The sequence below is a fragment of the Tinamus guttatus genome, unplaced genomic scaffold (genome assembly GCF_059628265.1).
Source record: "Tinamus guttatus ecotype Peru unplaced genomic scaffold, ASM5962826v1 Tinamus_guttatus_pri_ptg000330l, whole genome shotgun sequence".
In the NCBI taxonomy this organism is placed as follows: Eukaryota; Metazoa; Chordata; class Aves; order Tinamiformes; family Tinamidae; genus Tinamus; species Tinamus guttatus.
Window position 1 is genome coordinate 2,613,483 of NW_028288864.1, and position 24,321 is coordinate 2,637,803.

The following is a 24,321-nucleotide window of genomic DNA, read 5'->3' on the forward strand; positions in this document are numbered from 1 at the left end:
AGCTCTCCCTGAGTCTCTCCATTCCTGCTCGCCAGCTGGAGCGGGAAGAGCGGGCGCTGGCCGAGCAGGGCAGGTGTCCGGCTGCAGCCACTGGGGTGTGCAGAGGGAAGAGCCTCATGGCTGCAGCCCGGGACCTGCCCTGTGCTGCTCTTCCTGCCCGGCCTCATCACAGGGAATCCAGCACCCCTTGAGGGCGCTGGCTGCCCAGGAATGGGGACTGTCTGGAATGCGGAAATGTCCCAGGAATGGGGACATGTCTGTCCCCATACGCAGACTTGGGGATGAGGCAAACCCGACTATTCTCTTCTGCTCCCAGTTAGCACCTGGTTGTTAAACAAAGCTGTGTGTGGCATTATGGGCCACAGGCAACTAAAACTCTTAATTCACTGTGTGGTCACCAGGGAAATGTGGAAATGACGAACTTCCCCCACAGAGGGAACAAAGCAGTGAGGAACCCCTCACGGCTCCAAGAAACCTGCCTGTGGCTACTCCCAAAAGGAGGTCTGAAAATAGAGCACTGCTGCTGAAACCTCCTTGGGTCTCGGACATGCCACCCCAGAGACAAGGAGGGGGTTCTGCCTGCTGCTCCCTGGCTGTGGGCTCTGCAACACTGATGCACTGAGGGGGAAGGTCCTTGATGCCTCGTTCCCCGTAGCACCTCTCTGCATGTCCGAGCCTGGCCAAAAAGCCAGAACACGCACAGAGAAGGAGGAAGAACTGGCCCTTTGTGGGCCAACACGTAGTCATTGGCACAGCCTTATCTGGCAGGAGTGTGACACCAAGGGGATGACACATAGTGCCATACTCCTGCATTCGGGGCTGTAATGACCCCTGAGCAGTGGGTGGGCAAATAGAGCTCTGCCTTCCTGAGCTGCCAATGAGGCTGAAACCAATTCTGAGCTAGATGAGAGAAAGATGATGTCTTAGAGTCCATCGTCCAGAAAAGATGCACTTGGAACCCATATCAGGGGCAGAGGGGACTTGCACAGTCCCTTTGGTCCGCAAATCCGCAGCCTCCATGTCAGAGGGAAGAGCAGCCAGATCACAGTTCTGCATGACTTCAGGAAAACAGCAGTGAGATGAGAATATCTCTTTAACAGCCTTCTCTGAGGCAAGGGAATATCACTCCTGAGCTTAGCTCTTATTTTTCTTCCATATTTTGGACAAGCGGAACTTGCTTGGCTTCTTCTCTGCTTCCTGGCTCTCGCGAGGTCCATCTGCAGGAGAAGGAGCAGATGCAAAGCAGGCTGAGACTCACAGCCTTGGTGCAGCCCAGTGCTGCTCTGTAACTACAGAAATCACCCTTACCCAGCTTCTGGATCATGTCTGCCAACATCTGGTCCTCCTCTTGCTCTCTGTAGTGAAAGAGGGAAACGTTAGAAAACTGTTTGTTCTCTATCACGATGGGAGAGGAGACATTTCAACATGTGAAGGCCAGAGACTACTCAGAAGTGACCCAGTTAGAATTGACTGACATCCAGAGTACATCTCAGTAAGAGTGCAGGGAAAGAGTTAGAGATGTCCTAGCAAAATCCAGATTGCACCTAGTCTCCTTTAAGGCAAGGACCTGCACCGGGATTTCTAGAGCAGTGCTGTGCTAATCCCAGCTAGCATATGATTCATCTGAATTCACTATGTTGTAAGGCAACACCACACCATAAAAGATGAGTAAAGGTTAAGATCAGTAGCCTGCGGTGCTGCAAAAGCTTTTGCATTTCAGTCATGGCCATTTGAGACACACCACTGTCTCCTAGGGCCTGGGTGAGGCCAGAGCCAAAAGCCTGGGCATTCTTAGAATCCTTAAGGGAGAGTCAGTGTCCTGAGGGCAAAAAACAAAGGTTGCTCTCAGCGACATGAGCCACAAATCCAACAGTTTGACCCAGCAGCCTTCCTTTGAACCTGGGTAGGATCCATCTCTCAGCACTATGTCTAAGGCTCTTCTTTTCGCTTGCTACAGCAGATGAACAGACTCATATCCTTGTGATCTCACCGTCCTCCTGCAGTTCCCATGCTGCCTTCATCCTCCCCAGTGCTCTCTCCAGCCTCTCCCTTCCTTCCCTCTTACTCATTTCTTCCCTCTGCTTTGTTTGCAGAGCAGCATTATTTTGGGAGCACTGACTGTGCCTGCAGGCCTGACCCCTGCTTCTAACAGCTGCCATGGAAGCAACAGCAACAGCATTTAAGACAAAATAGTTGGCTGACAAGTCACCACCAGCCTGTCATGCAGTAGAAACGTGAATGACGGTCATACATCCACCCCTACAGCCTGGGGAAAGGAGAGAGCACAGCAGAAATTGTCCTTGGTGCTGGCTCAAACCCCACCACTTGAGGCTCCTCACCTGAGTCTGTCCTCATCCAGGCACTCCACAATATTATTCCGATCATTGACTGTGTTCAGGTATGACTCTAGCAGCTCTTTCTCTCGCTCCTTCTCCCTGGGTGTCTTCAGTTCCTCTGCACAAGAAAAGGGAAGCCCATATCACAGCTACACGGGGCACTGCTCCACTGCAGCTCAGGCTATATATTCTTCTGCCTCCAACCCTGTTCCAACACATCCTTCCCACAGGCCCAAATTTGATTATCCCCCATACCCAGGACCACATTGTACATCCTCTCAGAAAACACGGGTGGGCGAGGTGTAACGGAGGGGATGCAGCTGCCAGTTCAATCAGGAGAGATGTCCCAGTGAAACTGCAGTCCCTGTCAGGCAGTATCCTTCAGACCTGAAGGACACCGTGGGTCTGATGCACAAGATGAGGACTCTGCATGGCCAGGTGCCAGCAGGACTCTCTCAGTGCAGCTGCTCCTCACCTGGCCTGCTCATGAGGTGCCGCAGCTCTGTCTCAATGCTCCACTGCTGCTCCTCCAGCTTCTGCTGCTTCATTCTGAAAGGGAGCACAGAAGTACATGTTACTGCATCTTCATTCTGTAGGGCTGGAACCTTCTCATATCATGCTGAAGCCTCACCTCAACAGGGTCCATAACATAGGCAGGGGTTGGTAGGCCAGGAAGGATCATCTTCCCACGTATTTGTAATGTTTCCCTCCTCTCAGGTTCGTCACAGTCTCTGGGAGCTCTTCCGTCCACCAAAGGTGGCAAAAGCCCATCAGCTAATGGCTTAGGATGCTGGCAGGTCTCCCAGAGACTTCCTCAACACTCCCTGCACCCCACCAACTAGCACAATACTTTTGGTGCTACCCCATTTTCTTGCATTTATTGCTTACTGCTCACACGTGTAGGTGCACAGACAGATGGATGAGTATCTGGCTGCACTCACTTGTACATCAATTCCGATTCCTGTCGGAGCAACAGCTGTTTCTCATGGATCAGTTTGAACCAATCCACCATGAGGGCATCCTCAGACTCATCTGCAAAGGAGACAAACACCAAGACACCTTCAGGAGCTGCAGTAGTTCAGTTCCCCCTGACTCAAACACATAATCATTTGAAGAACAGCTTAGGATAACTTGTATGAGCCGCAGACAAACTCAAGTGAAAACAGCTCATCCTTGGCATTCCTACAAGATATTCCTACAGGGTATTACTAGGGAACAGCAGCACATCTCCCCCAGTAGATGCAATGAAGGTACCCACAGATACTCTATCACAGAACATTCAGCTTATCTTCCACGTGGCCACCTCAACTCTACCACTCTGAATGAACTCACTAAGCCCTGTGAAATGGGAGCCCATTGTGACAGCCAGTAAGGTTTGGGATCCAAAAGCCAAATCAACAGCAGCTTTGTGCTCCCCTAACTTACTGATCCTTAGCAAAATAAACACAGCAAGACCTTGTTGAAACAATAGGTATGAAAACGGTAAGAACTGGTTGAAAGTTCTTGCTATCTCAGATACCTTCGGAAACCTGTTTTTTTCACATGTAGTATGAACTAGAAAGGGAGCCAAGAATGCACAGGAGTAGGACATGAGCCTCACACCTTCCCCACTGGTCTCATTTACCTCCCTCGCAGCCACGCAGCTGCTTCTCCAGATCCACTCCTTTCAATTCCAGCTTGTCCAGCTGCTTCTCGATATCACGCACCTTCTCCTGGATTTCCTCCTCAGGGAGATAGTCTGGGTGCAGCTAGAAAAACAACAGTAGGAACAGACACAAGTTACTCTCCTCAGACTGCCCACTGAGGGCACAGATCCAAGAGAGCTGGGAAGGGACAAAGGGGGTCGACTACAGAGCTGTGTCCTGGAAGTGCTGAGCCAGCAAAGATGCAGAGCTGGTTGTTCCCAACAAAGCGGTGATAACGCTGGAATGTTACAGGGCTGTAACACACTCACGGAGGGTAATAACATCTACCCACTCCTTGTCTTTCACAGACAAGGCCTGTAACTTGGTCTTGGCACACACAGTCAATCCACAGTCACTCCTGCTCTTTTGTTGGGAGAGTCTGTGTCTGCCACAGATTTGTTATTTGAAGTTTGTCTGTGTCTCACTGCAGCAAACCATCTTATTATTGTCATATTCCAGCCTTTTCCAGCTTACTGTCCCCTTGCATGGTAGAGAATTTGTAGTCTCTCCCTGTTATCTCTGCCCCAGAGCCCCTCTCCTGGGAATTTGACTAAATCTTCCAGTAAAATGATCTGACACATATTAATGAGGGAAAAAGGGCTAGTCTCCATCTCTGCAGGGTCATTCCTCCATCAAGACCACCAGCACCCCTGACCTGTGCCCTTTACACATGGTTTCCAGCCATACCTTGGTTGGGGATACTGCTTCTGGGCTCTGGATGCTTTTCGGAGCAGAGGGCTTAACTAGAATGAAAAAGAAAAAAAAAAGAAAAGAAAAAAAAAGAAAAGAAACCCCACAACAAATTTTCAGTAACTTTGTGCTGTGGGACACTGTCTGTAACACCTGGGAGCAGAACAGGTCCCTGCACCCAATAGAGAGCATTGACAATGCACATGAATCAACAGCAGGCTTGGGCTAAGGATTTGTTGGCAGGAGATGGAATAGTCCCAATTTACTCCTTGCTACTGGATACTCAGATCCTCTTAGGCCACAGGATGCCACTTGTCTCCTCAGGACATAGGCAGTCACCTAATCCTCATGAAATCTGACAGATTGCTTTGCAAGTGCCATCTGGAGGGGGAATACAAACTTTGATGTTCATTCACTAATTTAATAAATCTCAAAGATGTTTATCATGGCAGAATCTACCGCTTATTAAGTTGCCAAAACAATGAACGGAAATACTGTGTTATTAGCCCAGGTGACATTATTTTACACTTTAAAATGCCCCTCTAGCACTCATGTACAAAGAGGTATCCGTAAATACTGATAAATCAAAGATGGTCTAGGGGATCTTAATATGGGCCTCAGGAAACTAAGGTCCAATTCCTTCCACAAAACACTTTCTAGGTGAGAAGTCCCTTAGGCCCAGCTACACAGTGTTATTTAGGCCCTGGGCAGCTATTAAAATCAATCCTTAAGCAATGTGTGTTGGTTCCACTGTGCCTCAGCTTCCTCTGCCCAACTGTGCTGCGAGGATAACTACAGAAGAGTGTGAGGTATCCGGATACCCCAGGGGCTGGGCTGGATAATTACCACAGAGAGAGAACACAGCCATACGTGGATGCTGTGATAAGAAGGAAAGCCTCTAGTATCAAAAGAGCAGGGCTGTAAGAAAGGCAGGAGTGGTGCAGGCTCAGCACACATATGAGGAGGAGAAAGACAGAGAGACAGACTGGGGAGCCTCCTGAGGGCAACCACACTGACTGTGGCTGATGAGAAATTCATGGAAGAGCTCAAGGACAACTCTTAAATTGCCCAGTCCACGCTGTAACCATTTTCTAGCACAAGCACAAAAGGAGGATATGTCAGGATATGGTGGATATGTCACTCAGTGGTGCCAAGTTTGCATTGCTGGTCTCTGGGTTGCTGTCCCCTCACGGCACAGGGGCCTTGCTGCCCCTACGCTGCCCGTTACTCACACTTCTCCTAAGGGTTCCTCTCCCAGGGTATTGGGCTGCTCCAGGCAGCCTGCTGCTTACTGAGCAGCTCCTGCCTCTCCCAGCCCGGCCCTGCATCTCCAGGCTCCTTCTGGGTGAGGTCTGCATCTTTCCAAGCACAGCAGAAAGCTTCATCACTGATCATAAGAAGAATGAGGTGGCTGGAGGGGAACAGGTAGTAAAACTTCACTCTGATGACCAGCTCAGGAGCTTTTGGCATCACAGTTCCACTCTCAGGTGCTGCCTAAGACACAGGATGGGTTGGTTGGTTGGCTGAAAACTTGAAACAGGACAGGTGGACCCCAGGCTTCTCTTGCCCTTTTCTCAACAGAAAATACAACCTATGTCAGAGAAAACTAATAATTTACAGAAATGGTCACCCTCCACAGCCGCGTGAAGTACACAAGATTAAATCTGAGGAAAAAACAGGATGGAAGTTTTGGGAAAATAATGGCAGCAGAAGCATGTTAAGCTTTCAAACTCCAATTTCCATGTCTATTTTAAGTTTATCAGCTGTCAGAGGTGAAGGTTAAGAACAGGGCAAGAGAGAGCTAACAGTAAAGGATGAGGTTATCCAAACTTGGGGGCCCATCCTGTTTCCTCCAACACAAACACCAGAGTCCGGGCTGAAGCTTCTAGTCCAAACAGATTAAACTGAGACACTTGGGGTAAGAAAGGGGAAAAAAAAATAAGCTGAGCAAATAAGACAGCAACAAACATCAGGTTAGTTCCATGACATTTCATTTGCTTTGCAGTGGGCTAGGTAGGAGGGAAAGGAGCAAGATGACCGGGCAAAGGAGAGGTACACAGCAAAGTTGAGGTTGAACCAACAGAAGGAAATTAAAAAAAAGAAAAAAAAAAAAAAAAAAGCTTTAAGAGTAAGGATAGGAGCACAGAGCTGGTGAAAATTGGTCAGAACTTCTTTAAATGTCCAAGCAGCAGCTTTGGCTGCTTCTACACTGGGTTCTGCCAGCAGTCTATCCCTCTGATTCCTCAAACTACTTAACTGAAGATGAACAGAGCCCTCAACTAGATCCTAGTTCCCCACATTAGGATATGTTCCTCTTACAGCTTTACATCAAAGAATGACAAGGGACACCCTTGACAAATTCCTATTTTAAATCCTTCCCCTTCCATCCTGGAATAACTTTACCCTCTGAATTCCCGGGCTGGTTTCTGGTTAACCCAAGGGTTAATGACACAGATTTCCCCTCTACCCATGACAACAGCTACAAGTTTAGCCACAGCAAACTGGGATGAATGTCTCTCACAGAGTCCTGATCTTCTGACAGTTCAAAAGGGAGAGTACTTTAAGGAGGTAGAAATGACCTTACATTTGTCAGTGCTTTGTTTCCAATGATTCTCCTCTTCCTCCTTCTTGAAAGAACGCCCACAGTCTTCCCAGTCTTTGATTGAACTCTGACAGCTCCTAACAAGATCTGAGCTGGGATGCAGCTTCTTCTTCGTGAACTCACCATGAGAAACTAGATTAAGCAGCACAGATAGGTCCTGGGTAAGAAGTTTCAAACCTCGCCTCATTAAAAAATCACTTAATTTGCCAAAGTCTTTGACCCTCCCCACTAGCCACCCTCATTCCTAGTCCTAATTCTCCTCTCTCAGTTACAATGAGGGGCACAAACCCAAACAAAACAGAGAGTAACCAATAATTACAACACAAGAATGTGAGAAAAGGTTAGAAGAATCAAAGGTTGAGGACAAAGAACAAAAATTCTCATCTTTACACAGTTATCTAAGACAATACAAGCAAAATCTTGCCTCCTTCTGTCTTACAGAAGAAAAGGCAGTCTATGAAGACCAAGCCCCTCTCCTCAGTGAGGGCTGGCTCTCTGGACAGAGGCACTGCAGGCCTAAAGGAAGCGCAGAGATCAAGAATACCTCAAAGCAAGGAGCAAGTACCACCCACATATTCCTTAATCTTGCCCTAATGGCTGTGTCTTGCCTGTCTAGAAAAACAAAGCAAAGTTTATATCCTTTGTACCAGAGTCTTGCTTTGATGATGGAACAACAGACGGACTTGGCTTTATCTCCTTCCGTGCTGGGCTCTCTGTTCCCATCTGGGAGTTGTCAGAAGGTTTCTTAGAGCCTCCTTGGTCTCTGCAAAGAGGGAAAACAAATATAGAAATCCATTCCTCCAGCAAACTGGGCCACAATAAGAGTTCCAGGTATCCAGGGCTGGTACATCCATCCAGAACAATGAACAGTCTCTTAATCAGGGCCCATCAACCTGAAGCTTATTTCCTTCCTCAGAAACAAAAACTCTTTTCCATCAAATATTTAAAAACAGAGGCATTAAAACACAAGAGCTCCTGCCCCCTGCCTGCACACAGGCGTGCACAACATGGTTGCAGACATGGACATATCCATTTACTTCTCACGGAAATATGCTGGCTCCAAGACACTCACTTGTTGGCCACAGGCTTTAACCGAGATCTCCAGTCAGCTGGGCTCTCAGATTTGTCTTCTTTGATGTTCATACTTCCTAAAGGAAAGGACATAGCAGGATAACATCAGATCTGGTAGAAAGATATAAGCCAGATTTGCATCTCAGGAAGATCTCAGGAGGGGCACATTGCATTCGCCTACATACTGGGATGTTACTGTAGCAAACCACAGTTCAACAAGCTTAAGAAGGACAGATTCCTGCGCAGTAGCTAAATAACCTTGGTGGCATTTTGCCTCTTTCAATTAGAATGCTTTAAATGCTACACAAATACAGGAAACAAAGTCACAGTGGAGATGAACAGACACATGGGCTTGGTCCCAGCACAAACAACTCAAATGTTGGAGCTGAAATGACAAGAGATGGAGGAAAAGAAAGCACAGGCTCACAACAAACACCAGATAGTGTTCCTGGCTCAGAAGGACCAGGCAATTAGGAAGTGGATGAGACATAGTGTGCCCCCAGAAGGGCATCCCTGATGGTGTTTTGTCACCATGATATAAGCTCAGATCAAAACAAACACAGAAGTTATGTAAGCCCCATCAATAACCACTGCCCTGAAGTTCTGGGAAGGTCTCCCATCTCTACCTAAGCCTCTGAAATCCATCATGATTTCAACACCTAACGATGGCTAGTACAGTTTCAGACACCTGAAGAAACTCAGAGAATAAAAACTCTTTTTGCAAGAGGAAGCAATTACACAAGGACTGATGGAACTGTGCTGAGTGCCAGCATGCAGAAAACTCTTACGCAGTGGTACAGATAGAAAGTACAGGAGTCACTGATACCTTCATTGTAGCAGCCCAAGAGAAGGACATAGAGTTGGCATGCTGACAGAGCCCCACATGAATCTGTCATCCTCACCTTTGGAGACTTTAAACTCTGGTTTGTGCACAGAGTCAACAGGTTTGCTGACAGTCTGACTCTTGGTCTGGGGCTCTGCAACCTTCTCCTGCTTCAATGATACGCATCCTGTTTTGCTGGACTGTGTTTTCGGAGCTAGATTCTGCCACTGGGAAGTGGTGGGAGAACACTTGCTACTGCGAAAGAAAAAAAGTAGTGAGTCTTTTTGAAAGGACAGGCCTTTTTTTGGCCTCTATTCCAAAGCCTTGGATGAGCCCCTCCTACTTTTATTTAAATCTCACATACAAAAGCAGTTAGAGAGAAAAGAAGAAAGACGCAGAGAAGGGTCATCTTAGGAGTAAAGAAGGAAAGTAAAATAGGACTTACCTACTGGATGCTGGGAAGCCAGGGGAACTGAGCCCTCCTGGCCTGTTTGGAGAGGTGTTTGATCCAGCCAAGGCCTGTATAATATGGTTACGTGCCTGATCCTTCTCAGCATTCACTGGACTGGCCTCAGTGTTTCTGGAGAAGGCAGTGTTAGCACAGCCATGGGAGGAAGGGATTTCTTTTTTGGTGTCAGGGGTTTTATTGCTGGGGGACTCCACTGACTGGAAAAATTGTGCTCGAGCTTGCTGTGTTTTTGTTGTGGAGGTTGTCCAAAGAGGCCCTGGTGGGGAACCTTCACGATGAACTGATTTATTTGCTGACTGGGTACCTTCATGGTGACCTGAGTTATTTACAGATGAAGAGGACCATGGCATATTTACACTTTTGCAGACGGAACTTCCAGAGGATGAAGCAGATGGCTTGGCTGAATTAGCAAGGCCTTCCTGGCTTGGTTTCTTCAATACCTGTTCTAGCTTCTTGGGTTCTGCTGGTTTCTGGACTGTCCTGGCAGGGGTAAAAGTTCGGGGGCTCTCAGGTTTGTTCTCAGCCCGGAGTCCAGAGTTCCAGACATTTTCTGGCTGCTGATGACTGGTACAGATGAAAGTACCTGGTTCAGGTCCAGCCTTGTAGCCCCCAGACAGAAGCACGTTCCAACACTGCTTGCACCTGTGAATAGAAAAGTCTCAGAATTGTCTATAGCTCTGGGGGAATGAAGGGACATTTCCAGTGCCAACACAAGGATGGTGAACGTATCACACTGGCAGTGAACAGCCCAGTACACACGTTCTCCAGGCACCCAAATAGGAACTGCTAGTAGCATGACCTGAAGTATGAAATGTGTAAATGAGAACAGACCTGTGCACAAACCTTCCCTTAAGCATGGGCCAAGACAAGGCCAAGCTGCCTCCACTCTGACAAACATCCCCAGCGCCACAAGTGCCTCCAACCTCTCTGAAGAATTTTCCAGCTGCCCAGGACAGTCAGCCTAGCTCCTATGAGCTGGCTATGGGTTAAGGAAAGTGCAGGGCTCACAGACTTGAGAACAGCAGCAACACGCCCCTCCAATCCCAAAGGAGCCAGCCTGCCCCTTGAGACATGCAGGAACGTGGCTGCTCTTGGAAGAGCTGTACCTGAAGCAGTTCCTATGATAGAGCTTCCCATCGACCAAGTGGCGCTGCACCAGGTGGACATGGTTTCCACATATAGCACAGCTGCTGCCGCGGATATTCCCACTCTCTGCCAGGATCCCTTTCTGTGGGGGAGAAGCAATGAGTGAGCGTCCTGTGGGACCAGTATACAGCTGTGAACCCCCCAGGTAGTCACGCATTCAGGGTACACGGCCAGTTGGTAAGATACACAAATTATATACAAATCCTTGTTCCAGCTACCCCTGAGTTTACACAAAGTACAACAGCCCTTGGCAGGACAGATCAAGAGGGATTCTCTCCCACAAAGTCAGAGAAACAGAACATTTTTTCCACATGTTGGGAAACTAAGGTTCAAAGCTCCCCGATTTGAACCAATGGGGAAGGGTCTTTCCACTGCTGAGAGAGGAACTTCCCTCCTTCCACCTTGTTTTCATCTCTACTCTTCTTTTAAACTCTTTCCACAAACTTAATCAATGCTTTCCAGCAAAAATTATATGTCCTGGTTTTATTTAAAACCTCAATTTCCAGGATCTACTGACTAGGAACAACACAGCCATGTCCTAAGGCAGCCGTGTCCTGTTTACCACCAGATGAGTGCTAGCTGGCTGGTGGCTTTCCAGTGACTCCCCCTGAGGCTGTGGGCTCTGTGGTTTACCACCAGTAACCAGACCTCTGGAATAAATGCTATAACCAGAGAGCAGAAATTTCAGAGACCAAGTCCTCACTACAAAGAAGCCCTGAACTATGAGAATACACCCGGTCATTGCAAAGATTTAAGATATAAAGAATGCCCTAAACCCCATTTCTTACCGTGGCGATTGGAGATGTTTCTTTTGGCTTGGCCTTGGCTGGTGGGTGAGCAAGAGGCACTTTTGGAGGAGCTGGCTTAGCAGGCTCGGAAATGGCTTTCTTCCCAAGAGGCTCGTCCCGGGGCTCGGAGGACGGACGCTTGATGCCAGCCATGCCTCCAACTGGAAGAAAGGACAAAGGGAGGATTTTAAGGGAATGTAAGGCAAATACATAGGCTTAGGAGTCATTTACTTTACAAAAAGATCAAAAGGTACCTGATGGATATTGTACAAACCATACAAGGAGACAGAGGCTTCCTTCACAAGCAGTTCTGTAGAGGAGTGAGGGGCAAGAGTTGACATATGTTGGAACCAAGTGACAGCAGAAACTACTCATGTTTTTTCTTCTTGGGCAAATCTCATGGAGGAACAAGTGGAAAAAATAGAAAACACCAGGTCTCTGTGGTATAGATGAGACCTTTTGTACGTATCTGGCCAACAGTCTGGCTCAATTTGAACAACACTGAGACAGGCACTGCTGTTGTGTATCACAGCTAAGGAACTGAAATGAAAAAGGGGTTTCTTCAAGTTGCTCCTCTCCAGACTTCCTAGAGACCCTGAACCTTCACTGACAGTTGTTCAGCCCACCTCCCAGATGGGATTACTGCTCACTGAGCAAGCAGGCTTTTCAAGAAGCAGAAATGATCATGAAAAATGGGTAATTACGTGACAGACACTCGGTGGTACCATGGTGGCACTTATGTAGAAACCAGCAGGACTCCCCACAGAAGAGCTGGAAATGCTCAATCCTCTTTTCTTTGTAGAGGAAATAATTCCTCTGAAGTCAGAAAAGGCTGGGAAGAAAGAAAAGGGAACCCCAACATACTTCAGTCAAGAACAGGGAATGAATGTCCCATGCCCTGGGAAGTGCAGGATCAGACCTCCCTGGGAAATAGGACTTCAAGCATAATTGTGACAGACAGGACCCCAGACAGCTCACAGGGATGCTATTTTTGTGCCCCTTCTTATTCCGTATTAGACTTCTCTGCATTCCTTGTGGGAACTCAGAAGTGTTATTTGAGCTGCTGCTTCACTTCTAACAGCCACCAACTAAATGACCATCTGTCTGAAAAGAGATTATACCCTTCTCAGTAAACAGGGAGGGAGTCTGTGCAGGGCGAAGGGAGCAGAGATGCAGCTCAGTTCCCAGCAGTCTTCTCTCATGAAAAGTTGCTATCCAAATAAACAGTCAAGGCTCCTTCACCACAGGGACCAACAGACTAGTGACATCCGACCCTGCGAACTGTTTAGGCTCAGACTATGCCCTCACTTTCCACTCGTTCCATTTATCAAATCCCCAAAGCCCAGCACAGAGATGGGTGGCTTGAACTCTACTCTGCTGCGAACACAGGACCTCAATAAAACATCAGCCGCTCTCCCTCTGCAGCTTTCTGCATCCTGCTTATTTCGCAGTCCTGCTGGAGTCCACTCCAAGGGCAGGAGTATGGGATTTGGAGTCTGCTCCGTGTCAGAGGGCACATTCCTAGCTGGGCTCGTTTTCCAACATGCGCACTCGCCCCAGCAATAGGAATGCAAGAAAAGCATTTTGCGAGACACCAGAGAGTATAAGAATGTGCAGTTCTTGATGACATGGTAGGAGAGATGTTTGCAGGAGGGGGTACAGATCCCAGACTGACCCAGATCCCACCACTTGGCATGAACATGATGGAGTTTGAGTTCAATCAGCATGGATTTAAAACAAAATTAAAAACTGAGGATGACGGAGGGAAGAGGTTTTCATGTGGGAGAGAGAGCATGCTCAAATGTGTAGAGAAGTGGAGGGGGGAAGTATTTAGATATTAGAGGCAGCTTTCAGAGAACCCTGCTTCCTTTCCAAGATTTAGGACATTTTCATTATGAATCTCTATTCTCCATCTAGATACACCTTAACCAGTTAAGTCATTCATGTCCCACTTTCTGAAGTTTCCTCTGGAGGAACCTGTGAAATTGGTTTATCGTATTATTTCATTTTGTATGAGCTTAAAGCCAAATATAAACCAAGTCTATAATAATGCTCCTGTGAGCCCAGATAAACTCTCCAGTACATGAATATAATGTCTTGGCAGCCCTGTGGCCTGTTTTATGTTTGAAAGAATTGCTGCAACCATTATGTCAGTTAAGGGGGTCGTTTTCTTCTGCTTCCTTATACTGATCTGCTCTACAAGCGCTACCACGGATGTTGTTTCACAGCAGCCAGTCTCACAGAGAAGCTTTAGTTGCCCTAGACTCCACACTCACACCAGCTTCCCGGGGTGTGAAGGACACACAAGGCTGGAGAGGAAAAGGACTTGAGGAAGGAAACCATAAATCGGAATAATTTTTGATAGTATTTTAAGAAATTTTAGTTTGAATTTTAAATGTGAAGGCACTAAAGGCAAGGAGCAGCACTGTCCCCTTCCCAAACCGCTGATGCTACTGTCAGGCCAGGGTGCAAAGAGGTGAAAGCTGCCATTGAAATAGTTCTTGTACCAAAAAGCCTCTCTGGAACCTGTTTTGATTCTCCAAGCCCACTAGAAGGCAATGGCAAGCAAAGAATTAAGTCCTGGTCCTTCCTACCCCTCCAGGGAATGAGAGTACTTACTAGGCGACCGTCCATGGAAGTAGTTATAATACTGGGAAACGTAGGTGAGGATGCTCAACCTGTCTGGTACCCTGAGAGCAACCATATCCTCTGCATCCAGCAAGGCCGGGATCCCCAGCTCTTCCTCCGCCACTCGAAATGCCTAGGGGAGGAAAAAAAGAAAAAGAGGTCTAGTCCAAGGCAGGCAGCAAAGCCCAAGTACTAAAACCCAGTGCAAACAGACCCACTCGAACCACAGCTCTACTGGTGAACAGCTGCACTGGTTTAACTGCTGCATCATATGGCTGCTACAGAGCCATGGCTTCCAGCCACAGCGTTGAGAAATTCAGGCAGGGAGCCAAAAATCTGGCCTGGCAAGCTGGCCATAACTCACTGCATAGGAACTCACCTGGGCTTCCCCTGCTCTTGCTCGAGTTTGCCTCTATCTGGGTCTGCACAGCTGAAGACGGAGAGCAGGGTCTAACCCAAGGAGATGCATCCATCTGGATTTGCTTCCAGGCTCACAGCCTGACTGGGAGCGCTCCCGGTTAACGGGACAGCAGTTGGTGGTTGCCTGCAGCTTTCTCTCTCTCTGAGCACCGTGCAAAAATTAAGGGTTCCTGCCTCCTGCTGGCTCGTCTTCACTTGTAAAGGGAGAAATCTCAGCCTGCAAAAGGGAATATTTCTCCCAGGCTACAGAGTGTATAAGAGGAATAGCACAGAAAATGTCCTGATGATGCCCAGTTTGCTTCCAGGTTATCTATTTCTGCATTATCTAACATGTTTTTGGAGCAAAGAGTCCACTTTGCTCCTGCGGTTGCAAAGCAGAGGGCATTGCAAAGTCAGATGAAGAAACAAAGAAAGAAAGAAAAAAAAAAAGTATTTTTTGCATCTGAACAAGAGCCTTTATAAGAAGACAAAAAAGTGCAAGATCCCTAAAACAACTTTTCCTTTGTTCAGCTCACTGCAAGGCCTTTGCTAAGGACTTTCTTCAGCCTTCTTCCTTCATGACTTAAAGGATCAAATCCCTTTCCCTTTGGCACGTCCCCTTTGAAATGCCCACACAGCAAAGGAACAGAGCACCTGCAGGAGCGCTGCCACAGAACCCACAGTCAAAGAGTTAAAGAAGGATTTGGCCATGTTAAAACCCTCTGCATCCGGCCTCTGGCACGGCTGGGGTACGAGGCAGCTAGCCCTGCTCCGGGGAAACAAACAGCCACTGTTTTTTAGCACGACAATTACCATTTTTTTCCATTGGGTATCCCAGTAAAAATGGAGCTGAGCAGACACTATGGATGCTTCCAGTGATCACCTCGGGCTGCGGCACCCCGGCTGCCGGCCCATGGCTGCTTTGGAACCAGGTCGCTGCTCTGTTCCCTGCAGTGCTCCCCAAGGCGCTGGCTGCCCGACGGCTCCGACCAGCGGGATTTGCTGGCCGGCATTCCCAGGGTGCATCCTAGCGGGAACGCAGGCCAGGCCACCCCCTGCCGCAGGGGCCACCGCTCAGACCGCGGCAGGTCGCGCGGGGCACCAAGGAGGCTGCTCTCCTGCGCCGCCGCCGCCGCGTCACCGCCATCCCCATGAACCAGCACCAGGGCTTCTCGAGACTTTTCTCATATTTATGTATTTTGAAACCTTTAGCAAAAAAGCCACCCACATATACAGTTTTTTGTTATTATTATTTTTGGCGTTTGAGGAGTGACACATTCTTCTTCAGCAAAAGACCTTATATGGCAAGTTGTAGCCTGGAGAAGATTTTTTTTAGTTGAGTAATACAGCTCCTGAAAAGAAGTTACTGAGGAGTGAGGCATCAAGGGGGATCTAAGCAAGAGCAGAGGAAGAGAAATCAGATCCGCTCATGTCGCAAGGACCATCAGAGGGAAAACCCTGTGACAGAGCAGAGTGTGGAGGTGCCGCTACACTCGAACCAGAGCCAGGCCAGCAAGGACACCAGCAGTGACAGCAGCACGGACAGATCATCCTACGGCATGTGAAGGAAGAGAAAGCCCACAAAATAAAAGACAAACTAAGAAATGCAGGGAAAGGAGGGAGGGAAGCAGCTGTTTTAATGACAGGCTCAGAGAAGTTTTTCATTAATAAAAGCAGCAGACGCAGCTTGTGCAGTTCATTTCCCAGAGAAAAGCAAAGTCACCTGTGGAAGAGACACCATCAGATAGACCTGGGGAAGGAAAAACACGTGGGGCTGCACAGCACTTTGACCAGGATGGTGGCCCATGGTGGATGCCCTGACGTTGGCAAACACCAAAGCTCCTTCCATGCAAAAAGCTCAGCCTGAACCTCCCCTAGCAGCGCGGAGCATGCAGGGCTGAGCCCCAGAGAGCTCAACACGTTTGTAGGCTGCAGCTGCAGGACTGTGCGGGCGCTGTGACCAGGGCCAACAGGCAGAGGCAGCCCAGGAGCACCACACAGGGCTCTCCTGCAGGCAGGGACCCCCTCGGGCAGGTCACCGTGTCCCAGGATGTCACCCCTCCAGTTCAGACAGGCACAGGCTGCAGTTTGCTCATGGTCAGGGCTCCTGCCAAGCAGCCGCGGAGCCGCGTGGAACGATGCCAAGGGAAGAGCAGTATTTGATCCGCTGCCTTTGTCTTTGTGCGGGAGAGTGGGAGGAAAAAAATCCTTCCTTGGACGCGCTCAGCCCAAGCTTGAATGCAGGGCTGGGAGGGAGCTGGCGTGCCCGACCTCGAGTTCCTTTATGGACAGAACAAGAGAAACTCAAATCCCATCCTGGAGTGAGGGGTACAGGGAGGACAAGGTTTTAGGACCTCCCTGCCTTCCAACAGCGCTTCCACCTCTGGGAGTGATTGGAAGAGGGGAAAAACTCCCTGCATTTCCTCTCCCACACCAGCTACTCCCAGCTCCTGCTCCATCCCTCACAAGCAGCATGTACTCAACATGTTCATGCCCATTTTCTGACCTCCAGCACTTTTGCCTCAGTTTCTGCTGCTGCCTCCAGCCAGATTAGGGAGAGGCCACACTGACCGCTTGGAGCTGGTTCCCTTTTCCCCATCCCATTGCTATCACTTCCTTCCAAACCATTTCTCTACATCCCTGACTGTCATAGCTACATCCCCCTTTTCTGCCATCCCATTGAGCTCTGGCCAGCCTGGGGGAAGGGGATATTGATCCTCCTGCTCCCTTCTAGCTGCAGCTTTGCACCAAGCACAGCTCAGAATCACAGCAGCAGAGAGAAGAGCAAACACCCCTCCTCAAAGCACCTGCCTGGCCCTGGTGTCCCCTTTATAACCTCCCAGGCTCTTCCTTGGCTCCTTTCAGAAAAAGTCCATGTTCATTGCAAGACCAGACAGGATTCAAGAGCACCTTTCATTGCAGAGTGCACTGTACTAGATAGGTTTATGGAAGAGGTGAGGAGCATTGCACAGAAATAGGGGCTTTTTATTTGACAGGCGTTGGCCGAATGATCAGATCTGCACAAAATGAGACATGACAGGACAAAATGAGCTGGTCCCTGAGGTAACAGGACACACTAAAGCCGTAAACATACATTAATGTACGGCCAGCAAAGGAGTGTGAGCAGAATAAGGGTGCTCTAGGGCAGCCAGCAGGCCTGGATATTACCACTTGAGTCAAAAGGTTGGATGCATGTGGAATAAGTCAAATGATTTGAACATGGCACACTTAATACACTGCATTTGCAGGGTTTCTTTTGCTAAACCATGCAAGCAAGGTGTCAGGCTATAGAGAAGACCAGAAATAAAACGGTAAAATCACTTACCAACTTGTTGTTCTCATACACGTTTTCTTTACTGAGGGAGTTGAAATTTCTGAAATGCAGAAAGAGGAGAAAAAAAAATCAGGTTGGTGCTATAGAGCAAGCTGCTTCATTTCCAGCTTTGCCTCCCCGGCTCCGGAAACACTTCCTTCCAGGCTGCTTTTCCAGAAAAGCTGTGGAGGGAGCAGCGTGGTGGATCCCACCTGAGTCTCCGAGAGCCCCAGTCCGACCGCATGTCCTGGGCCAGGAGCGTGCAGGGGGCCAGCAGGGACAACCGCCCGTCCACGGGCACCACAGAGCGTTTTTGGCACTGCTGCTCTTGCAGGACTGACTGTTGCAGCCTCCTGCGGTCAGGGCAGCTCATTGCCAGAATATCCCACACGGATTTAGCACTCCTGTAGTGGCAGCAAGGAGCAACTCGTAACTCATGTTCTTACAAAATGCATGTGCTGCTCCCATCTCAAAAGAATTAATTGGCACCTGTCAATCAGATTTGCAACACTCTCTCTTCCCAAAGAGTCTCATTCTCTCCAAAGAGTCACATTCATGCCCTTCTCCCTGCTTCAAAGTTACTTTCTCAGAGAAAAATCTCAAAGCTCACAGAAGCTTTGGATACATCAGACTTCAAGTCTCACAGATTTCTCTGATGCACCCCCATCCTCTGATCTCAGAAACTGCAGGTTTAAATGTTGGTTTCAAATCTTGTTCCCTCCTCTGATAGAGCTCCACAAAACCTGTACCATGAATCTGCATGAAAAATACCTTTGCCTAAACAGTTGTAGCAGCAACTGATAAGAGAGTTGCCTGTGAAAAATGAATTCTCCTTTCCCTAGGACCTTTGACTTGTAATTACAGCCAATAATCAAAACCAAAGATCCAACTGCTGTTTACAAACTCCACGATCCTCCTTCCTTTCTGCTCTTTCCAGACATTGCCTCTCCTCCCCTTTCCACATCTCTCCTTTCCGCTGTCCCAACCCAGGTGCCGCTTCTCTCTCTGCACTGAGTTATCCCGGGAACTCAGAAACAGACCTGTCAGGACAGGCGGGATAATACAGGGGAAGAGCCAATTTGTGCCCCTGGAGGTAGAGCCCCAAACCCGTGTGTTTTCTCCACCTTCTGCTGTCCTCCATCTGCCCTCACCCACAGCGAGGAGTGTCCCTTGCTTGGGTATATTTACCATCTGATTTTTTTTAAAGTGACCATTACTTGCTAAACTTGGAAGATAAAACCGACTATCAGTTGGCAGCCCTGCTCCCCAACACTGCTTCCTTCCCTTCCTTCCAAGCAGGCAGGGTCAATTCCTTTCGATAACCTCGTTTCATTTTACAGTCCCCTCCGCTTGCTGGCACAGAGCCAAAGTTTGAAGCCAAAAACTCTGGGGCAAAAGCCTTACATCACTGAGGAGAAAATCCCATTAAGAAACAGAAAAAAAATATGATATGCTGCCAACTTTGGTTTTTATAGGCTACATTTTATACCAAATGCAGGTTTACCCCTGTTGGCTAGTGCAAGAGGTCACCTCTGTAGGAAGGGTAACAGTGAGAAAAGCCAGGGCAGAGCTGACTCAAAGTGATCTATTCATGAGGCAAACACATGATCTGCACTGCAGCAGGGGAGCTTTTTCCATGACTTGTACCAGCAAGGAGCAAGCTGGGTTCTTTATCTACTCGGTACAGAAAGCAGCGTGTTACATTATAAATAAAAGAGGTGCCTTAATACAGGCTCGCCCGTCATGGCCCAGGCTCTCCCCTCCATCCCCCTTTTCCATATCGGGATACAGGGATCGCTATGGGGAGAGCAGGCAGGGAGCAATGCAGGAGACCCAAAGTCGGGCTCCTCCAAGCAGCATGGAAAGACAAGGCACATCCTGGTTCTAAATCATCTGGTCTCCCTGCAAAAGGTTTTGCAAGGGGGTTCTTCAAGCAGGACTCCTGCCTGGAGATCTCCCCTCCTTGAGGCAATAGATTAAAAACAGCAATGAAAAGGGTAACAAGTCAAAAGTTTCAGTGAAACAATGGATATAATCACCCTGTTTTGCATCAGGTGAGAAAAATGGCTTTTTTTTTAAAAGCCAGCTCTTTGCCGCTCTCTATTCCGCTCCCCAGTTCTGTACTTCCAGAGCACGGGCATCTGGAACACAGGAAAACACCTGGAGGAGCCAAGGCAAAACCCAGCTTCCTTGCTCCCTGCCGAGGAAGGTGGGAACATCAGGAGCCGCACGCGATGCGCGGAGCCGGGCCGAGCGCCGGCAGGGTGTCCAACACCGCGGCAAGGCCAGGCCTCGCTCTGCAGCAACGCGCCAAGAAACAGGAGCAGGACAGGCAGGAAAGCCACCGTGCCAGGCTCCGACACCACCAAACCTGCGTGTTTATTTATTGCCTATCAGTGCCCTTCACTCCTGCGCTGCTGAACTCTTAGCTATAGCAGCATGTGCCCAGCTTCATAGCTCTGTGTCACGGGACAGGGACCTAAAAATCCTGAACAGCCAAGTGAGGTGAGAAATCTCCTCCTGTCCCCAAGGGAGGTGCAAACAGCCAGGCTGGAGGGTCACGTCTCCTGCCCTCCCAGCATCTCTCCCCCCCGGCTACTCAGGTGAACAGCTTACATGGAGAATTTCTTTAGGAAACTGATCTTGCCAGTGCATCTCCTATCCTGGCATATTAAATGCTCGCTGCACCAATGTAGTCCTAAGAAAGCAAAGTTAATACAAATGGAGAAGTGGGAGTTTTCCACTGAGAAAACACGGGCAACTGAATTAATTGGAAGAGGTGAGAAACAAATCTGACCCAAGGGAGGGTCTCCAGTGATGGAAACAAAGCAGAACGGAGCTCACTAGCACAGGAAAGGAGAAGTTTTTAGCTCCTAGTCCTTCTTTAGCAAAAAGTGGCTAAATTCCCCTGTCTGGGAATCTCCACGACCACCCTCTGCTCTGGTTGCACAGAGCCAGGCTCACACAGGTACGTGCTGTCCAAAGGACGACCAAAAAGCAGAAAAGCCCCCGCTATCCGTACGCCCTCCTCAAACAGAGGGGTCAACCCGGGGCCTCCTCCTCGGCTGAGCTGGCGGCGACCCGGGAAACTTCTCCGGAGGCAGCTGCTCCGCTCCAGCCACCAAATGCCTCCGAGCGCACGGCCGCCAAGGGGGATTTCACAAGCAGGCAGTTCCCAGAACGCCGAGTTAAACACCCGTCGGCAATCTGGGAAAGAGCGGGACGCAGGATGGAGACACGGAGCTTAATCAAAACCTTTCCTCAACATCTGGCATTTATTTCAGACCAAGTGAGCGTGAGACCAGGGCTCCCCTGCTTCTTCTAATTCACTTATCGGGCTCAGACCGCTGAAACCTCTAGTCAGAGCTCTCGCTGCCAACACCATCACACACAGCGGCCACAAGCAGCCCACATCTCGGCCTCCCACCTCCTATGGCCGGGAAGTTTTGCCCTCCTCTGACGAGAGGAGCTTTGGGGCTCTGTTCTCATCCCAGCGAACAGACTCGGAGCTGCCTGCTGCACGTGTGCCTGCCACGACTGGGTATGAAAAACCCACAGAGAAATGAATTTCCATGGCAATTGGGTGGCATTTTCCTACTCTGACAGAGCCCCGTCTGTCTGCAAATTCTTGGGTGAGTGGGAAGAGCGTTTCTGTTCTCACACAGCCTCTGTTGGACGATAACACACAGGCTGACACAAAGCAAGTTTGAAAGAAGTTATCATATTCTCCATATGCTTTCCAGCAGGAAAACAGGAAAGGGGAAGGGATATATACCAGCCTATACTCTGACCCATGTATTCTCAACCCCGTGAGAGAAGCACTGTTATTATTACTATCATTATCATCATCTTTTGCAATTGCTGGAAATTTTCCTCTGAACATCTCCAGCCTCTTCACGCAAGAAACCTCCTCTATTGCTCATTCCTCAACCCCAAAATGCCACTTACATAAACCAAGACAGAAAACACATTGTTGCAAAACTCCAATGCAGTGACTGAACTGTGGGCTGCAAGTGATTTATATATAAGGGCTGCTGCAAACACAACAGCTCTCCAAACACCAGTTACCCTATTCCAGCCTTCCTTTCCACGATGCTTTTAATCTCCAGCTGGTGTCTTTGCTAGAAGCGAACTCCTAGAGCTCAGGATAAATCACTGCAAGTCCCAGAGAAGTCGGAGTGGGTCACAGCCACATGCACACCCTGCTAGAGGCTCCTGTGCCACAAACTCAGAGAGGCTTTTGGGGCTTCCCAGAGAATTTGCACCGGGATCCGGCGCAGGGAGCCGAGCTACACGTGACACCAGCAGCCTCGTCCGCCAACCATTTCCAAGGGTGATTTCCGTCCAGCAGGACTTTGACCATGCTCAGATACACACCTGGTGCTTTGCTGCATTTACAGCACCATCATGATGGACGTTACACACTTAGTTACTTTAATCTCAACGCTGCCTTCACTGAGCTGCTCTGCATCAGAAAGAGCTTCTGCAAGGTGCTGAGTAAAGTCAGGTAGAGCTTTCTTCAGTTCAACAGGAACACACAGATGCCAAAAGGAAAGTTTTCTTCAGTAGGGAGGCTTTCATGTAAAACAAATCTAACCACAACCCTTAGCGCACAGTTTAAGGATTATAAACAACTCATTCATTTGTGCAGCAGGATTTTTCCATCTCTCAAGTCACGGAGCCCCTGTTTACACCCACATCCCAGGCGGGCCGGCTGCACGGTCAGCCCGGAAGCTCCCAGTCCCGTCAGCGTTGCTGCCCGAGCATTTCAGGTCTTATAGACTGAATGAAAGGAAGGAAAAGAAGCACTTGGAGTCACGTGGAAGTGACAGAATGCCAGGAAACCATACACGGCAGCACCATGGTGACTGCCCAAGCACCGGCGAGGAGGCGGCAACGCACAGCATGCCTGAAGTCCCTGCCTCGCCGGCTGTTCAGGCCAGCTCTTGCCTCTTGGAAGCTCCCAAAACGGAGGGGAGAACAAGAGGATGTCTTCTCCTTGGCTTTCCACCTGCAACAGAGATCTTCATGCATAAATCCACGTGGCAGGCTGCCCCAGGAACCCCAGGAAAAAGGCAGAAAACAAGAAGTAGGAAGGAAAGTGAGGTATAGAAAGCACAATCTGATCCCCTAGCAGCCAGCCACATCTGACTGGAAGATGCCTAACGCGTAAATGAGTTGTGCTGGGAAATCTTCATACTGCTCCCCTGCCTTGATCTTCCCCTTCAATCTCCCCACCTCAAGGTGAAAATGGCCAGACGAAAAAACACAAAAGCAGAATTTGTGTCTTCCTTTGGCATCACACCTCCCCAGGTGTTACACTGGGGCAGAGAGCAGTCAAAGACGATAGGACAAGATCAAGAGGCCAGCGAGGGAGGCAGGGCGCGTTGCCTTCCCCAGTGCAAGCTCCAGTCGTCGGTGTGGTGACTTGCAGGGACCCAGCGGCCACCCTGCTCCGGCCTTGCCGGGAGCTGCTCCGGCAGCGGACGCCTTCCACGTTCCCATGGCAGAGCGAGTGGGCTGCGGGGCGGACGTAAACCTCCTCCCAGGCAGCTCCTACGAAACCCTCTGAGGAGCAGCTCGCCTGGAAACTCCCTGCGCTTCTATCGCGTTTTTTGTTTAAACACCATCTATTCCTGAACGAGCAACTGGCAGAATTGCTGCTTGGCTCCACAACGACGGCGAAGCCTAAACAAACACAAACAGCACAGAAGGAAACATTTCCCAACCGCTGTCCGAACTTGTTTTGCAACAACAAGGACACAGTTTAAGTGTTTTTGCTTCTGCCACGGCCTCCCACAGCGCCTGGAAAATGAGGGGAAGGGGAGGTCAGTGGACAGGGACATTAGCAAAGCTGCGGTCCTGGCAAGGACACGCTGAGTGCAGCATCCTCAGAGCGCTCCCTTCCCGGCGCTGCTGGGTGCCAGCGGGAGCAACGGCCGAGCGGGACAAAGCGGGAGCCTTCGGCCTCGCTGAGGGTGATGAAGTGATGGCCCCGCTGCAGAGGCACAGCCCACGGAGCGCGGGGAGCCTCGACGGCCACGTGGGGACCCTGCGGCGTCGAGGGGACCCTGCGGCGTCGGCTACTCACATGAGGTCGGGGCGGTGGCGGTGCAGGATGGCGCAGAAGGCGAGGCCGTCGCGGAAGGACGTGGTCATGTTGGTGATGCTGACATCGCGGTAGCCCTCGCACTGCTGCTTGCACCACAGCTGCAGGTTCTGGATGGCGGCCATGGCGCGGAGCGACCCACCTCGCGCAGCCCGCGCCGGGGCAGGCGGCAGCGGCGGCGGCACCGCAGGCGGGTCGGGGTGAGGAGATCCGAGCCGAGCTGCACCGAGCCGGGCCGAGCCGAGCCGCGGCGGCGCGGGGG

At 49.6% G+C, this 24,321-nt stretch overlaps 1 protein-coding gene across 1 annotated transcript; it reads right to left on the minus strand.

Annotated features, from left to right (window-relative positions):
• Nucleotides 1-867: 867 nt before the first annotated feature.
• MICALL2 (MICAL like 2) lies at nucleotides 868-24,215 on the minus strand. The gene is made up of 17 exons (XM_088529458.1): nucleotides 24,042-24,215; nucleotides 17,963-18,011; nucleotides 14,230-14,371; nucleotides 11,611-11,771; nucleotides 10,783-10,904; nucleotides 9,653-10,318; nucleotides 9,287-9,462; nucleotides 8,386-8,461; nucleotides 7,961-8,076; nucleotides 7,296-7,445; nucleotides 4,709-4,764; nucleotides 3,961-4,084; nucleotides 3,278-3,368; nucleotides 2,812-2,885; nucleotides 2,340-2,454; nucleotides 1,309-1,355; nucleotides 868-1,217 (listed from the first exon to the last, which is right to left on the minus strand). Exons 1-17 carry the CDS (start codon nucleotides 24,182-24,184, stop codon nucleotides 1,135-1,137), a joined length of 2,391 nt encoding a protein of 796 aa, XP_088385584.1. The 5' UTR covers nucleotides 24,185-24,215; the 3' UTR covers nucleotides 868-1,134.
• Between the last annotated feature and the right edge of the window lie 106 nt (nucleotides 24,216-24,321).